At 43.2% G+C, this 19,361-nt stretch overlaps 1 protein-coding gene across 2 annotated transcripts in view; it reads left to right on the top strand.

Moving 5' to 3' along the window:
• Positions 1-17,719, top strand: part of LOC126294948 (ankyrin repeat and protein kinase domain-containing protein 1-like) — a 92,366-nt gene extending 74,647 nt beyond the window's left edge. For both annotated transcript variants that reach the window (XM_049987162.1, XM_049987163.1), the window contains exon 5: positions 16,558-17,719. In XM_049987162.1, coding sequence (XP_049843119.1) covers positions 16,558-17,137 — 580 coding nt within the window. In that variant the 3' untranslated portion in view covers positions 17,138-17,719. The remainder of the gene's footprint in view (positions 1-16,557) is intronic.
• Positions 17,720-19,361: the final 1,642 nt, after the last annotated feature.

The following is a 19,361-nucleotide window of genomic DNA, read 5'->3' on the forward strand; positions in this document are numbered from 1 at the left end:
CGGCAGTAACATCCCTGCAATGGACTGGCCTGACCTGAATGGTATAAGACACCTTTGGGGTGTGTTGGAGGGCTGAATACTTGCCAGGCCTCATCGACCTAATCCGCACATCAGTAGCAGACAAATTGCGCGAGAATCGGGAATCTCAGAAACTTCGGTGTTGAGAATGCTACATCAACATCTATTGCACCCTTACCATATTTCTATGCACCAGGAATTGCATGGTGACGCCTTTGAACGTCGTGTACAGTTCTGTTACTGGGAACAAGAGACGATGACAGGTTTTCTGCACGTGTTCTATTTAGCGACTAAGCGTCATTCACCTACAGCTGTAATGTAAACCGGCGTAATATGCACTATTGGGCAATGGAAAATCCAGCGGTGTGACAAGTGGAACATCAGCGACCTTGGCGGGTTAGTGTATGGTGCGGCATTATGGGAGGAAGGATGACTGGCCAACATTTTATCAGTGGCAATGTAAATGGTGTAATGTATGCTGATTTCCTACGTAATGTTCTACCGATGCTACTACAAGATGTTTCACTGCATGACAAATGGCGATGTACTTCCAACATGATGGATGTCCAGCACATATCTCGCATGGAGTTGAAGCGGTGTTAACAGCATATTTAACGACAGGTGGATTGGTCGTCGAAGCACCATACCATGGCCCACACGTTCACCGGATCTGACGTCCCTCGATTTCTTGCTGTGGGGAAAGTTGAGAGATATTTGCTTTCGGGATCCACCGACAACGCCTGACAACATGCGTCAGCGCATTGTTAATGCATGAACGAACATTACAGAAGGTGAACTACTCGCTGTTAACAGGAATATCGTTACACATACTGCCAAGTGCATTCAGGTTGACGGGCATCATTTTGAGCATTTATTGCATTAATGTGGTATTTACAGATAATCACGCTGTAACAGCATGCGTTCTCAGAAATGATAAGTTCACAAAGATACATGTATCACATTGGACCAACCGAAATAAAATGTTCAAACGTACCTACGTTCTGTATTTTAATTTAAAAAACCTACCTGTTACCAACTGTTCGTCTAAAATTGTGAGCCATTTGTTTGTGCCATCTGTCACAAAGCGAAAAAAGTGATCCAACTGAAACATTCATATTTCCTTATGTAGTACACAAATATGTAATAAAAATGGGGGTTCCTATTTTAAAAAACGCAGTTGATATCAGCTTGACCTATGGCCGAGCCATCAAGCGGGCCAGCCATAGCATCTGGTTTCCCTCTTCAAGCTAGACAAGTTTCGTTCTTTGTAGTTTTTTTTCGTTTGACGCTTATTTCGTGAGATATTTGGCCTGGTCACGATCAATGGAGCACCCTGTATATTACCTGTACATTGTGATACTTTATAATATTATATCCCAAAATAATATCTATGTACCCGGCATTGCACAGAGATGTTTCTGTTCCAGTGTTCTGTAAGTCTGTTTCGTCCTTCACACTCTCTCCTCATCATTCTCCCACACTTTCTGTCCATCACCTCCTGACTTCGTGCAGTCCATCTGCCGCTCCACCCGCACTCTGTCTCCTCCTCAACCCACTCTCTGTCCATCCCCTCAGACCCTTCTCCCAGTCCCACTGCTCCCGACCCATCACTCTGTCCATCTCTACCTCCCCACTTCCTCTGCCCATCACCTCCTCTCCCCTCTCTATGCTCATCTTATCCTCTTCACATTCTCAGTCAATTTCTGCCTCCCCTTCTCCTGTTCACCACCTCCTCTCCGCTTTGTGTATCTATTTCACCCTTCCCCTCTCTCCGTCCATCTCCTTGGTCTAGCGGTTCTAGGCGCTCAGTCAGGAACCGTACGACTGCTACGGTCGCAGGTTCGAATCCTGCCTCGGGCATGGATGTGTGTGACGTCCTTAGGTTAGTTAGGTTTAAGTAGTTCTAAGTTCTAGGGGACTGATGACCACAGATGATAAGTCCCATAGTGCTCAGAGCCATTTGAACCATTTTTCCATCTCCTTCTCCACCCTCTCTCCATTGCACCAAAGTCTCACATTCACCTAGTAAATGACTACTGCTTCCAACTGTATCAGTTTTTCTGTCTAGGAACTAGGTAATAATTGTACCAAATTTTATCTGATAAACGATCCAGTGGTTTAAATGGTTCAAATGGCTCTGAGCACTATGGGACTCAACTGCTGTGGTCATCAGTCCCCTAGAACTTAGAACTACTTAACCCTAACTAACCTAAGGTCATCACACACATCCATGCCCGAGGCAGGATTCGAACCTGCGACCGTAGCAGTCGCACGGTTCCGCACTGCGCGCCTAGAACCGCGAGACCGCCGCGGCCGGCCCAGTGGTTTAGGAAGAGCTTGTACTCACAACATACATTTCATATAGCTTTAGTATATTTCCCAATAATTGTCCACATATTGCATTAATATCTGGACCAAGCTTTGCCCTGCATTTTTGTTTTCATGCAGCTCCATCTTTACGGATTCGTATGTTCTAGGCAATGCGTTGTACAATAATATAATTTTACAGGTACACTCAGTGGTATATGTAATACTGCCTGCAAAATGTGGCGTCAATGCATGTTGTAGGAGAGATATAATTAACAAATTCGTCATGCCTGATGCAGCAGTTTTACTTCACAAACAGAGAAAAACCTCTTTATTTCATCAATTTGTGAAGCCTACCAGCGAGGAAAAGTTTCACCAATATTTGAAATTATATGTAAAGTTCGTAGCAAATCACTAGGTGCTCTCATTCTCAAGTACAGGGTGAGTATAGTCTGGGTATTAACATATCGTTGGTTACAATTTTTTCAGCCCAACTCCCAACATTGACAGATTGGTGTTTCTTAATTCAACAGTGACTTTTTTTGGGGGGAGTGAATGAAGGGTTTGGTTGAAATTGGTACAATGGATTAGGAGGAAATGAACGCACATTTATACAAAAATAAATATAAAGATACGTATATACATCTATTTTTATAATGTGGGCAGATTATTGTGAGACATATATTTTCTAAATCTGGCGGATATAAGTAAGATGAATCAATTTCACACAAGAGCCAACATGAATGAAGTATCGGGTGAAGAGGTTAAACAAATAGAAGTCAGGGAGGAATAATTTGTAAAAGAGCCAGAAGCTTCTCAATGTAAGATGACATAGGAATACCCCAAAATACTGTCAATAATGTGAAAGACAGTGTACATGGTGTCCAGGAAGGGACTCATAATTTTGTAGGAGCTATTAATATCGAAATTTGTAGCTTGTAATTAGAGAATTGGACAGAAAGGCGACTTGGAAAGCAATAGGAGGACTGAAATTGGAAACAAGACATCGAAAGCGGAGATCGTTACACCACAAAAGCACCCATTTGAAGAGTGAAGAAAACTTGCAGCAAGTAACGACTACTGGTGGTCATAAACAAAAAAAATTGAGGAAGAAAAGAAAACTCATAGCCAAAAATGGATTGAACTTGGAAAATGGGACAAAAAGCGTATTGGTAAAGAGAACGAGAAAACCAGTTACTACAGCAGAATGTGTGCACATGCACAGTTCTTACATTTCATTATTGGCTGAAGAACCAAAGAAATTGGTACACCTGCCTATTTTCGTGGAGGACCCACGCGAACACGCAGAAGTGCCGCAAATCGAAGTGTCATTGACTCCACTTTGGTCTGAAGTGGCGCTAGAGGGAACTGACACCATGAATTCGGCAGGGCTGTCCATATATGCGCAAGAGTACGAGGGGATGGGGATTTCTTCTGAACAGCAACTCCCAAATATGCTCAATAATGTTCAGGTCTGAGTAGTTTGGTGGCATGCGGACGTGTTCAAACTCAGAAGAGTGTTCCAGGAGCCAGTTTGTAGCAATTCAGGAGTTGTGGGGGAGTCTAATTGTCCTTCTAGAACTGCCCAGGTCCGCGGGAACGAACATTGGACATGAAAGGATGCAGGTGAGCAGACAGGATGCGTAAAGTTGTGTGTCGTTCAAGGGTGCACAAGTGGGCCTTCAGCACCGAAAGCCCATATCGATGAAGTTTCATTGAATGGTTTGCACAGTGATACTTGTTGCAATAGTATCGAAGGAAATTGACGGAGATTCGAATTGTGAAATGATTTGGGTGAAGGTCACGGTTAAAGCAGGCTCAGACATGGTAATTGGATGTCTCTATAGGCCCCCGGGCTCAGCAGCTGTTGTGGCTCAGCACCTGAAGAATAATTTGGAAAATATTTCGAGTAGATTTCCCCACCATGTTATAGTTCTGGGTGGAGATTTTAATTTGCCGGATATAGACTGGGAGACTCAAACGTTCATAACGGGTGGCAGGGACAAAGAATCCAGTGAAATATTTTTAAGTGCTTTATCTGAAAACTACCTTGAGCAGTTAAACAGAAAACCGACTCGTGGCGATAATATATTAGACCTTCTGGTGACAAACAGACCCGAACTATTTGAATCAGTTAATGCAGAACAGGGAATCAGCGATCATAAAGCGGTTACTGCGTCGATGATTTCAGCCGTAAATAGAAATATTAAAAAAGGTAGGAAGATTTTTCTGTTTAGCAAAAGTGACAAAAAGCAGATTACAGAGTACCTGACGGCTCAACACAAAAGTTTTATCTCAAGTGCAGATAGTGTTGAGGATCAGTGGACAAAGTTCAAAACCATGGTACAATATGCGTTAGATGAGTATGTGCCAAGCAAGATCGTAAGAGATGGAAAAGAGCCACCGTGGTACAACAACCGAGTTAGAAAACTGCTGCGGAAGCAAAGGGAACTTCACAGCAAACATAAACATAGCCAAAGCCTTGCAGACAAACAAAAATTACGCGAAGCGAAATGTAGTGTGAGGAGGGCTATGCGAGAGGCTTTCAATGAATTCGAAAGTAACGTTCTATGTACTGACTTGGCAGAAAATCCTAAGAAATTTTGGTCCTATGTCAAAGCGGTAGGTGGATCAAAACAAAATGTCCAGACACTCTGTGACCAAAATGGTACTGAAACAGAGGATGACAGACTAAAGGCCGAATTACTAAATGTCTTCTTCCAAAGCTGTTTCACAGAGGAAGACTGCACTGTGCTTCCTTCTCTAGATTGTCGCACAGTTGACAAAATGGTAGATATCGAAGTAGACGACAGAGGGATAGAGAAACAATTAAAATCGCTCAAAAGAGGAAAGGCCGCTGGTCCTGATGGGATACCAGTTCGATTTTACACAGAGTACGCGAAGGAACTTGCCCCCCTTCTTGCAGCGGTGTACCGTAGGTCTCTAGAAGAGCGAAGCGTTCCAAAGGATTGGAAAAGGGCACAGGTCATCCCCGTTTTCAAGAAGGGACGTCGAACAGATGTGCAGAACTATAGACCTATATCTCTAACGTCGATCAGTTGTAGAATTTTGGAACACGTATTATGTTCGAGTATAATGTCTTTTCTGGAGACTAGAAATCTACTCTGTAGGAATCAGCATGGGTTTCGAAAAAGACGGTCGTGTGAAACCCAGCTCGCGCTATTCGTCCACGAGACTCAGAGGGCCTTAGACACGGGTTCACAGGTAGATGCCGTGTTTCTTGATTTCCGCAAGGCGTTTGACACAGTTCCCCACAGTCGTTTAATGAACAAAGTAAGAGCATACGGACTATCAGATCAATTGTGTGATTGGATAGAGGAGTTCTTAGATAACAGAACGCAGCATGTCATTCTCAATGGAGAGAAGTCTTCCGAAGTAAGAGTGATTTCAGGTGTGCCGCAGGGGAGTGTCATAGGACCGTTGCTATTCACAATATACATAAATGACCTGGTGGATGACATCGGAAGTTCACTGAGGCTTTTTGCAGATGATGCTGTGGTGTATCGAGAGGTTGCAACAATGGAAAATTGTACTGAAATGCAGGAGGATCTGCAGCGAATTGACGCATGGTGCACGGAATGGCAATTGAATCTCAATGTAGACAAGTGTAATGTGATGCGAATACATAGAAAGATAGGTCCCTTATCATTTAGCTACAAAATAGCAGGTCAGCAACTGGAAGCAGTTAATTCCATAAATTATCTGGGAGTACGCATTAGGAGTGATTTAAAATGGAATGATCATATAAAGTTGATCGTCCGTAAAGCAGATGCCAGACTGAGATTCATTGGAAGAATCCTAAGGAAATGCAATCCGACAACAAAGGAAGTAGGTTACAGTACGCTTGTTCGCCCAATGCTTGAATACTGCTCAGCAGTGTGGGATCCGCACCAGGTAGGGTTGATAGAAGAGATAGAGAAGATCCAACGGAGAGCAGCGCGCTTCGTTACAGGATCATTTAGTAATTGCGAAAGCGTTACGGAGATGATAGATAAACTCCAGTGGAAGACTCTGCAGGAGAGACGCTCAGTAGCTCGGTACGGGCTTTTGTTGAAGTTTCGAGAACATACCTTCACCGAAGAGTCAAGCAGTATATTGCTCCCTCCTACGTATATCTCGCGAAGAGACCATGAGGATAAAATCAGAGAGATTAGAGCCCACACAGAAGCATACCGACAATCCTTCTTTCCACGTACAATACGAGACTGGAATAGAAGGGAGAACCGATAGAGGTACTCAGGGTACCCTCCGCCACACACCGTCAGGTGGCTTGCGGAGTACGGATGTAGATGTAGATGTAGATGTAGAAGGCCCAGCTCTGAAATCTACAGATATTTGCGGAATAGTTGCACTTCTGTCACACTGTACGATCCTCTCCAGTCGTCGTTAGCTCCGTTCTTGCAGGATCTTATTCTGAAGATTATATGTTTTACCGGATTTCTAATATTCACGGTACAGTCGCGAAATGGTCAAATGGGAAAATCCCCACGTCATTGTAACTCGGAGATGGTGTGTCCCTTCGCTCGTGCCCCAACCATAACACCACGTTCAAAGTCACTTAAATCTCGATAACATGCCATTGTAGCAGCAGTAACCGATCTGACAACTGCGCCAGACATTTGTTGTCTTATGTAGGCATTGCCAACCACATGGCCGTATTCTACCTGTTTACATATTTCTGTATTGGAATAAGCATATCTGCATCATTTTCTTTGGCACTTCGGTGTATATATGCAGATGCTCATTGTAGTAGTAGATTTAACATTTACGAATACTGAATTCTTATTGGTGGCATTGTGTGCACGTCACGTGGCAAAGAAAGTATGTTAGTGGAACCGAGGTGAATGGTGAATTATTCAAGCAACAGTTCGTGCTGCAAAAGGGGAAGTCCATTGATGTAATCGACTTTGACAAAGGACAGTTTGTGATTACCCGGCACCTGAAAAAAGAGTATTCCGGTAACATCGAAGGTGGTTAGGAGTTGACATGCTACTGCGGTCAGCATCATCAGAAACTAGTTGAAGAATGGTGAAAACACGAGTAGGTGATACAGTGTTGGACATCTGCACCCCGTCGTAGAACGTGGAGGTTGGTGGCTTGCCCTGTCTCTAAAGAAGGATAGTCTGCCGTCTGTGGCAAGTCTGACAACAGAGTATAGCTCTGTTGGGGGCACAAGTGGTTTGGAGGCCATTGTTTAACACACGTCACCGAAGATGGGAAATCAGAGTTGGTCACCCTTGTGGGGTACCATATTGACGCACTGCTATCATTAACTACGACTGTAGTGCTCATCATATCATTGACACTGGACTCATGATCGATGGAAACCTGTCGCTGGTCAGATGAATCAGTTTTCTTGTTTCACCAGCCGGTGGTCGTGTCCAGATGTGCCATTATCCAGCTGAATGGCTGCTCGAAACATGCACTGTGCGACGGAATCAAGATGGACAACTGTATTGTTCACTGGCGCTTTATGTGGTGGTGGTAATCTGTGGCACGCTGACGCCTGTGGACTAATTGAACGTTATAGTGGACCAGCTGCACATTTTCTTTCTTGACGTCCATCGCGTTGACTCGATGGCATCTTCCGGCAGGGTAACAGCCTGTGTGAGAAGGCAAGAATAGTTGTATAGTGTTGTAAAGAGCATCACAGTGAACTTCCACTGATAGCTTGGCTACCAAATTCCCCTTATTAGATCAGATAAAACTCATCTGCGGTGGAATCAGACGCGACCTCAAGGTGCACAAACCAGCAGTCCATAATTTACGTGAATCCGTGCATACATATAACCCCGCTTGTCGGACTCAAATGTACCTACTAACACAAAAAAGGGACAGGATGACAGGACATCCATTAAGACACCAGGGGATGATTTCCATGGTCCCAGAGAGAGCTGCAGAAGGCAGGAACTGTAAACGAAGACAGAAAGTGGAATACATCCAGCAAATAATTGAGGCTGTAGGTTTCACTAGTTACTATGTGATGAAGAGGTTGGCACAGGAGAGGAATTCTTAGTGGGCCGCATCACACCTATCAGAAGAATGATGACTCAAAAAAAAAAAAAAAGGGAAAAAAAAGGAAAAATAGAATATGATGTGTGTGACTGCTGAACATATCCCTCCGACACGAGTGCGTTTTCTAAGAAGCATTGCATGATTGGTCAGAAAATGTGGACATAACAACCACATATTGGCAAAACAATGGCATTGGAAAACCACTGAACGTTATTCAACGCACCTCAACGGCACGTATCAACAATGAAATAACGCAAAATGCATTTTTTTAGGGTGGCGTAAAAAATACGGTAATATACTTTTTGAAATAATAAATCGTCATTTCACTGCATATTACTGTATTTATCTTCCGTAGTATCTATATTTCGGCAACGGCCTCGCCGCAGTGGTAACACCTGTTCCCGTCAAATTATGGAAATTAAGCTCTGTCAGGCTGGGCTAGAGCTCCGATGGGTGACCATCCGGTCTGCCGAGCTTTGTTGGCAAGCGGGGTGCACTCAGCACTTGTGATGCGAACCGAGGAGCAACTTGATTGAAGCGGCTGTGCTCTCGTGAACTGACAAAACTAATGGGTGAGCGGAAAGCTGTCAACTTGCCCCTCCCTGTCCGCGTCCAGTGACGCCTGTAGGTGAGGACGACACGGCGGCCGGTCGGTAGAGTTGGGCTTTCATTGTCTGTTCGGACGAAGTTTAGTTTTCCTATCTATATTTCACCTATTATGTAGTTATCGAGTAGAGTTCTAAACATTCTTAGACCCTACATCTAGTAAATGGAAATAGTCTGAGACCTTGTACAAATGTACTCGAAAAAGGCATAAAAGACTAAATCTAGATAACAGAGAAGATAAATACAATAATGTGCAGTCAAAAGTCGGTTTATTCTTTCGAAGACTATTGGGTGATTGTTCCTCAGCACCTTCTTATAGTCAACTAACACAATACTTACGATCGAGGAACATGAGACATCGGCTTTATACATTACTCGGTTAACAAACGGGCAAAGCAGACGCCAACAGAACGATGATTGGGTGAGGACGGAACACATTACCAGGTAGGGGAAGCAGTTATACAACACTGCTCAAGACATTCCAGCAACCAGTGGGTAAACAGGGACAAGCAGAGCATGGGGAAGCTATCGTTACAGGCGGATTACTGCAGAAGGTAACGTCAACGGATTACAATTTTCACCAAACAAGCAAAATGTGAGACGAACAGATTATATACGGCAACAAAACAGTGAGCATTGATGGAACACCTTTCAACAGATTTGAGCAGGTATTCGACATAACTGAGAGAACGTTTGTGTGTATAAATAATGAACGTTTTGCCAAAATTATATTTTCTCGAGATTTTATTGTGAGGCTGCCAGTGTTCATCCCAAAGAACTATAAGAGAATGTAGTTCATAGTACTAATCTTTGCTAATTATAAATTTAAACATGCGTGGTGTATAGTAGAACCGCATCTGAAAAAGAATCTCGCTCCATATCAACTCAGAAGAGTTGTAGTTATGTACATGTGAGTTCTGCTAGCAGAATATACATGTATATTTAACATCCATCTTCGATCTCAAAATCACAACTAGCCGTAATTATCGTGGCTTTTGATAATGTCTATAACTTAGTCAAGGAAATTGATTCACTAGGCTTCGAGCAAAACGGGATTTAACGACTGAGCGACAAATATGACCTACAACATTATGATCTATTATGGAGTCAGTGTTAACGGGCAGCTTAATACACCTTTTATAAAATAAATAACCGCGCGGGATTACCCGAGCGCCGGTCGGAATGGCCGTGCGGTTCTAGGCGCTACAGTCAGGAACCGCGTGACCTTTACGGTCGCAGAATCGAATCCTGCCTCGGGCATGGATGTGTGTGCTGTCCTTAGGTTAGTTAGGGTTAAGTAGTTCTAAGTTCTAGGGGACTGATGACCACAGCACTTAAGTCCCATAGTGCTCAGAGACATTTGAACCATTTTCGATTAGCCGAGCGGTCTAGGGCGCTGCAGTCATAGACTGTGCGGCTGGTCCCGGCGGAGGTTCAAGTCCTCCCTCAGGCTTGGCTGTGTGTGTTTGTCCTTAGGGTAATTTCGGTTAAGTAGTGTGTCAGCTTAGGGACTGATGACCTTATCATTTAAGTCCTGTAAGATTTCACACACATTTGAACATTTTGATAAAATAAATGCCTGGCTCAACAGGTACGATTACTGCCAGCAACACTCCACGCAACTGGCGGGGAACCACGTCTCGTAGCATTGAAACGACTCCAGATTTCCAATGTGAAGGCGACGTGACAGGTATATGTTGAAGAAAGTAGTTTGCTGATCAACAAGAAATAGATTTCGCAAAACATCAATCAAGTTTTAACAACTTATGTCCGAGCGACAGGAGCGAATGTTAACTATAGAAATAACCCAGCTTATGGAACTAGTCAAAATATGAACTGGTTTACCGTAACCGAAGGCGTGCTGGGGGCTTGTGTACTTTTAAAAACTGGGAAATATGGATTGAGTCAAATGGACGCATAAACTTGAAGCGAACGCTGGAAGTGATACAGGACTTCGACACGATAGTTTCCGATAGACTCCGAACGACAGGCTTCATGGACTCATCTACAATAAGCAAATACATTATTTGACAGCAGTTCTTCCATCACCCGCTACGTTTGCTATCAGAAAGCTGGCACTGGGATGCCAGTTTATGTGGGGTGCTTACGTCTTCAAGACTGCCTTTAGTACTGCAGGTCTAAGGCGCACACAGATTTCCCTATAATTTACGTTTGAACTCAACAAATGGTGTAATGTCACGTCAGACAGGGAAACGTTGCGAAAGAGCCTCAATGCTGTAACCAAATGATGTATCATTCTGCTAGAGCCCTCTAGCAAAGACATCTCGATGAACATAGGCCAGCTAAGGCACGAGGTAGATAATATTTGATGGTACTATGTAGCAATAATATTTGCAAGGAATAATATACAATGAAGCACTAAAAGAACTGGTATATTTATTTAACCTGATCAGATTAGGGCCATCAGGCCTTCTCTTACATCAGACCAGTGTCCCACACATGCAGCATTTCAGACATCAGAGTTACATCATGACCATAGTTTAAATGAGAAAATTAGACTACTCTAGTGACAATATGAATAAAGAGTAATGACTAAGACCTAATAAAGTAAATGCTGGCAGTATTTTTACAATAGCTGCTATACACACAAATTATGAAAATAACAGTAAAAAAATAATAACGATAAACATGAGAAAAATTGGCAATAGTAATGAAGATTTGTGCAGATTTACATTAATATCTTGGTGTGTAAAGTTGATGTTTACTAGTATAGCGAGTTTTGGGGAAGGAGGAATTAAGAAGTGGGAAAGAGGGAAGTAATGAGGTGAAGTGCATTCATGTACAGAGGACGGCATTACTGTTGCTTAAGTAGATACGCCATTAACTGTTTTTTGAAGCCGGATGTGTTTTTAAGTTCTCTAACATAACGAGGGAGGTTATTCCAGAGTCGGGTTCCCGTTACTGTAAAGGACTTGGAGAAGGTGACTGAGCGATGCAGTGGAACAGAGAGGATTTTATTATGATGGGAACGTGTGTTTCTGTTATGTTGTTCCCTGATAAGCGCTAAGGACAAGGAGAGATATGTGGGAGAATCTACATTTATAAGGCAGTAGATGAGACAGAGTGTATGGAAATTTCTGCATTTGTCTGCACGTAGCCAGGACAATTTTGCATATGCTGTTGAAATGTGATCAAAAAGCCAAACGTCACAGATACATCGGATGCAGGCATTCATGACCATTTCCAGCCGTCGCGAAATTTCCTGGGAGAGGCCTTGTAGGATAACATCGCTGTAATAAATGATTGGGGGTATAAGCGTTTGTACTAATTTCTTTTTCAGATCGAAAGGGAAGACTTTTTTATATTTTTGTAGAACATGAAGGGATGCTGATGCTTTTTTGCACACTGCAGTTACGTGCTCTGTCCAATTTAGATTTTCATCTATCATTACTCCCAAACACTTTGCTGAGGGAGAGAAGTTAATATTTGTTCCATTTAGGATAAGAGATGGTACAAATTCCCAATGTTTTGGGCTAATGAGCTTAGAGTGCCCAACAAATACCACTTGGGTTTTAGATGGGTTTAATTTTAGTCCTATGTCCTGTGTCCATTTTGATAGTGCATCGAGGTCAGTATTGAAATTTTCAATAGCTTTCTTAAGATTGATTGATTTCCCACTTAGATACAACTGATGGTCATCAGCATACATATGATATTTGCAATAGGTCAGAACCGGTGACACATCACTAACATCCAGCGAGAACAGTACAGGACCTAACACTGAGCCTGGGAGTACGCCTGACACTACATGCGGCCATTATGATTTTATATTCCCGGACAGGATGCGTTGCTGACGAGACGTCATGTATGAGCGAAACCATTGCACTGCACTTGGTGAGAAATATAGACCGCTAAGTTTGGCTAGTAAGATGTCGAAGTCGACAGTACCAAATGCTTTGCTGAAATCTAATAAGCAAATGATAGTCGCTTCTTGTATGTCCATGTCACCTTTATCAGTGCGGATGTAGTGCTTTGATGTTTACGGAAACCTGATTGCTATTCGTCTAGTAGGTTGTTAGTAGTTAGGTAGTAGGTGAGCTGGGCATGGACTACGTATTCTAAGGCCTTGGACAGAAGGCAGATGATGTGGTAGTCAGAGGGTGCTGTGGCGATGTCCTTTGTAGGCAGTGACTTAATTTGTCCCAGTTTCCAGGCCTCAGGGAAACCACTTCAATGAATCGTTGAAAACGTCTGTTATAGTGGGGAGTAGTTGATCACTAATAAGTTTTACCATCTGGATAGTGATGCCATCAAGTCCAGAAGATGCTGATCTAATCCGCATTATGGCTTTCTTGACAGTACTGCCAGTGACGTGCTGTAGATAGAATTTTTCTTTGCTACAGTCGTTCATCCCCATGAAGCAATCAATGATTCACTGTTTCTTTATATATTGGTGGTGGTAAGTAAGGTGATGAATCGGTTTTTTTCTTCAGCTGGGACCATGGAATTTTATGCAACTTTTAGTTTGCCTAAACCGAGACTACGGAGATTCTTCCACAGGATAGCTGGTCTACATCTACTGTCAGGTAGGTTACGGGCATGCCTGAGCTTGTCGTTTCTCACCGCTTGACTGATTATGTTTCTGCTTGTATACAGTGCGATTTTCACGTATAGGGTGTATCTTGTATGCTCGATGGGCAACGTCTCTGAGATTCATGAGCTATTTTAGTTCATCAGTCAGCCAAGGTGCAGGTTTCCTTTTTACTTTTCTGGTCTTTATTGGAGCATATTTGTCATATAGTTGAGTAATTTCGTTAGTGAAATCCTGGAGTTTGTCGTTTATGTACATGAGGGGAGTAGAGGTCATTCCCCAAACTATTTCTTGTGCCTCAGTTTCGAGTTCAGGCAAATTTATGCGTTTGAAGTCTCGGTATGTAGACAGTTTGTATTTCTTTCTAGGACATTCTAGCGAATACGTTATGAAAATGATGTCATAGGCAGACATGCCAGGTGCAGATATTTGAGAGGTACGGATTATTCTGTTTGGAGATTTCGTTGCGAATATATCTATGAAAGTGTGACTGGTAGTTGTGTGATGAGTAGTTGCCAGCTGGAGTAGCGTTGTATTTGAGGAAGAAAGCATCCTCTTAAATTTCCCAGTGGAAGGACTATTGCGCAGAAAATTAATGTCAATGTCACCTGCTATAATTACATTTCATATGACGATTCGAGACTATAGAGGGCAGTTTCGAAGCAGGCAAACCCACCTACTTTAGGAGATTTGTAAAGGATACATATTAAGGACTTTCCTTAAGGTATTTGATTTCTATTCCTCTTGTTTATCTATGTGGTTGTCGGATGTATGTAGTACAGTAGGTGACAAATGAGAGCCTATGTACGCCCGTACTCCGCAGCCTCGTCTGTTGCGTCTGTCGTGCCTGAGAAAGATAAAGCCATATAGGTCTACGGAAGTTGTAGGAATATTTGGTTTGAGAGAAGTCTCAGACAAATGTGTACTCATGTGTATTCAAACACAGAGATACGTAAACAGGCAGAATTCTTCACTGTGGTAGGCAAAGATTGTATAAGACAACAAGTGTATGGCACAAATGTTGCTACTACAATGGTAGGTTATCAAGATTGAAAGTGAGTTTGAACATGGAATCATAGTCGCGCATGAGCGATGGGACACTGCTGGGCCATCAACAAGTCGCAGCGTGTGAACCATTGAACGAAACATTATCGATACAGGCTTTCGGAGCCGAAGGCCCACTTTTTTTACCCTTGATGACTGCACAATTCAAAGCTTTACGCCTCGCTCGGGCCCATCAACAGCGACATTCGACTGTTCATGATTGGAAACATGTTGCGTGGTCGGACGAGTCTCGTTTCAAATTGTATCGCGCAGCTGGACGTGGGGTATGGAGACAACCGCATAATTCCACGGACCCTGCATGTCAGAAGGGGACTGTTCAAGCTGACTCAATAACTTGTTTGTAGTGCATTTATTTCATATCAGCTATACTATTGCCTTTCTATTGTAGCATTTTTCAAAACTACTCACCACAGTTGAATTATGTTTAGATATCGGCTTCTCTTTGTCGCCAATATCATCAGATCAAAAATTATTACACACTGAAGTGCCATAGAAATTTGTGTACCCGTGCGTATCCTGATGCAGAGAGATGTCAACTGGCAGAATGCGGCACTGTGGTCAGCGACACCCATGTAAGTCTACTACTGTCTGTCGCAGATGTTAGGTCGGTTACTGCTGCTACAAAGGCAGGTTATCAAGATTTAAGTGAGTTTGAATGTGGTGCTATAGTCGGCTCATGATCGAAGGGACACAGCATCACTGAGGTAGCGATGAAGTGGTGATTTTCACATGTGAGCATTTCACGAGTAATCCAGTGAAACATCAGATCTCCAACAGCGCTGGGGCGGAAGAAAATCCCACAAGAACCGTACAAACAGCGAATGAGGAGAATCGTTCACCATGACAAAAGGGGAACCCTTCCACAAATTGGTACAGATTTCAGTGCCAGGCCATCAACAAGCGTCAGAGAGGGTCTTGATTCAACGAAACATCAAAAATATTGCCTTTCGGAGCCAAAAGCTCTCTCTGGTAGACTTGATGAGTGCATGACACAAAACTTTATGCCTCCCCTGGACCTGTCAACACTAACATTGGACTGTTGATGAATGGAAACATGTTGCCTGGTTGGACGAATTTGGTTTCAAATTGTATCGAGCCAATGGACGTTTACAATATGGAGCCAAACTCACGAATCTGTGGAGCCTGCATGTCAGCAGGGCACTGCTCAAGTTGGCGGAGGCTCTATAATACCGTGGAGTGTGTGCAGTTAGAGTGATATGGGACCCCTGATTCGTCTAGATACGACTATGATGGGTGACACGTACGTAAGAATCCTGTCTGATCAGCTGAAACCATTCATGTCCATTGTGCATTCCGATGGACTTGGGCCATTCCACGGGGACAATGTCACACTCCACATATGGTCCAGGAACACAATTGCTTAACAACTTCTGCCTGCTACGTAACTGCCCAGACATGAACATTATTGAGCATATCTGGGATACCTTGCAACGTGCTGTTCAGAAGAGACCTCCACCACCTTGTAGTCTTATGGATTTATGGACAGTCCTGGAGGGTTCATGGCATCAATTCCCCCCAGCATTACTTCAGACATTAGTCGAGTTGATGCCACGTCGTGCTGGTGGGGGCTGGCCGCGCTGGTCTCGCTGTTATAGTTGCTCAGTCCGGAACCGCGCAACTGCTACGGTCGCAGGTTCGAATCCTGCCTCGGGCAGGATGTCCTTAGGTTAGTTAGGTTTAAGTAGTTCTAAGTTCTAGCGGACTGATGACCATAGCTGTCAAGTCCCATAGTGCTCAGAGCCATGCTGGTGGGAGGTCAACACGACATCAGGCAGGTGTACCAGTTTCTTTGGCTCCTCAGTGAATTACTGAAGAATGAAGAGTATTGTAGAATTTTAAACATTTTGCAGGACAGATGGGGTTTTACAGCTGGTCACAATTTTACTTCTATGATAGTATACCTCATGAGTTGAGTTTGTGATACAATGTAAGAATTTCTGTTTGTTGTACAGGAAACTATCTGCAGAGGATAAGGGGAAGAGGCTGATTGAGGTGGCTGACCAGGGAACAGTGGACGAGCTGGAGACGCTACTCGCCGCTGGTGCAGACGCGGGGTCTCGGGACGTAAACACGTGGACTCCCATGCACTTTGCGGCATTAAGAGGAACCGTGGAGATAATGAAATGCCTGCTCAGGAATGGGGCGCTGGTGGACATCAGGGATATCACACAGCAGACGCCTCTGCACGTTGCTGCAGGCCAGGGCAACGCCGCTGTAGCGCAGTTGCTGGTGGCGTCCTCTGCAGACCCCCACGCCAGGAGGAGTGACGGGAGCACACCGCTGCACATGGCTGCGTGGAGTGGCCGTGCTTCTGTGGTGCGGGTGCTTGTGGCTGCTTCTGCCGACGTCAACGCCAGAGATAACAAAGGACTGACGCCGCTGCACAGAGTGGCATGGAATGGCAGCGCGGAGGTGGTGAGAGCGCTGCTGGCTGCAGGAGCTGACAGGTGGGCCAAGGACGACACAGGGAGAACCCCACTGGACGTCGCCATTAAGAACAAAAGACAGCAGATAGTAGACTTGCTAACATGAAGTGATTTAGTAGGCCAACATGAAGCTGCCAGCCCGACAAACAAGTCTGGCGAAAGAGGAAAAGAGCGACATTCATTTCTTTTTAAAACTAAGAGTATGAAGAAAGGCAAATCTGCAGTCACTCTTTGTATACATATTTACACAGTACATATAACTACAAACATTCCTTCATTAAATCCTACAAAGAATCAAAAAATACTTTGTTACTAATAAACATCAGTCTTTTACATTATTTGATTATAATAAAGTACAATGTATGTGATAGAAGCATCGTTCATACTGTTTGAACTGTTGCAAATTTCACAATACCTAGATTGTTGCCATACAAGTTTGTGTTCACATGTAAAGCCATTTGCACATAGTGCATTAATTTTTGTCGGTGGTTAAATTCTGACATTATATGTAATATTCACACAACACCCCAGACTGAATTTCCTCATGTATCTGCTGTACAGATGGTTCTCTAGTGAAATGTGGTACTTACCGGAATCAAGGAAAACATGGAAGAGAGGACCCACCAATATAACTTTCTTTTACACTACCTGTTTATTTAACAATATATAACCTTTGTTTTACAGATAATCGAAGCATTTAACCATAAAGTTCCTTAAACAAAATGAACTAATTTAGAAAATTCTGATGACCTTAAACCATAACTTCAATAAGCTTTTAATCATGGCAAAAGAAATCTGAAGTGCTGTATTGAAAAACAGCAAACAATATGACAGTGATTAGAAGAGGGCTGGACCTACAGCCTGCCCATTACCAGGTGATACAGTGGTGTCTATTAACATGGTGGACACAGTCTGTTTAATTAATTGGCCTTCTGCAACATATGAAAAACGATATAAACACCATTGATGACAAGAGTGATTCAATTATTCAAAGCAAATGACTTAACTTTTAATTTGAAGCTGTACATCATAAGTTTGGGGTTAAGATGCGCACCTGTGCTTAAAGATTAAACAGATTAGCAAACAATATGACAATCATAAGGCTTGCTTCAAAGCAACCAACCTCTTAATCTCAATCGGTAACCGAGGCGCGAGTAGACCACAACCCGTCCCTTCTGACAATGGATTAATGCCCTGGTGACAGTTGGCTGTCAATGCTTCCAAGGTTAAACTGACTGTCAGTTATTAAGGCTGCTCTGAATGAACGTCTTAAAACCTAACTTGTGAACACTAATTGTAAGAGAACTCACTCTGCAGAACCACAAGATCTAGCTAAAATACACCAATAATGACCTAGACTTTCAAAGATAGACTCGAACCGCTTAGTACAACTTGTTTTTAAGATTATCTCTAATGACTAAGACATGCAATAACAATCAATGAATTGAACCAGTTAACAGCTAAATCTAGCCACAAGGTCCCTCTTTTCTCTAACGTCAACTTGTGTACAACTATTCCGGCTGTATTTTCAACCAAAAGCTGATTAATTAGAATATTAATCATCGGGTACAAACCAGAAAGGAAAGGCAATATAATAGAGGGACAAATTTTGAAACAACTAGTGTCTTAGTCAATACCACCGCCCATATTTACGACCAAAGAGCCGACCGAGTAAAATTGTGAGGGTAGGGTACAAACGAGAAAATAATGAGAGCAGGTACAGAAAGGAACAAATCACCACGAGGATTACAGAATGTTCCTCAGCATGTATGGTGCCGATGAACGTCAGGTAGAAGAGAGCAGCCAGGCCATGAGTGATCGTCCGACATGAATGCTGACGACCAGCTGGCGGGATGTCAGCCTGCTGCTTGTTGTCGATGATGACCTTGGTGAGGAACGGTATCTTCACTCTGTATATACATATGGGCAAGAAAAGAGCTTCTTAGTACATAACCCTCAGACACCAACTTTTCCTCGTAGATATTGGCAATGGGGCCACAAGAGGGATAGTCCATACTACCCATGAGCCAGTGATGCCAGAAAGAACAGCCTACTAATTCAATGGCGCCACTACTCTACTACTACTACTACTACTACTGCATTTCATTGCATTGTATTCTTGGTAGCAAAACCGATACCCTGCTGTAAATTGTATTATTACTTTAGTTTTAATTAACTGTCACGCGTTTCTCACTTAGCGTGGTGCAGATAGCTCATGTATTATCATGTATCGGGCAGTATGGGTATTCACTTTCACATTACAAGGTGCTGCAGCAAATTTTTCCTTTTTCCACATCTTCCTTGCGGGCCTATTCAGTGCAGTCTGACGT

Source organism: Schistocerca gregaria, chromosome 11, assembly GCF_023897955.1.
Source record: "Schistocerca gregaria isolate iqSchGreg1 chromosome 11, iqSchGreg1.2, whole genome shotgun sequence".
Classification (NCBI taxonomy): domain Eukaryota; kingdom Metazoa; phylum Arthropoda; class Insecta; order Orthoptera; family Acrididae; genus Schistocerca; species Schistocerca gregaria.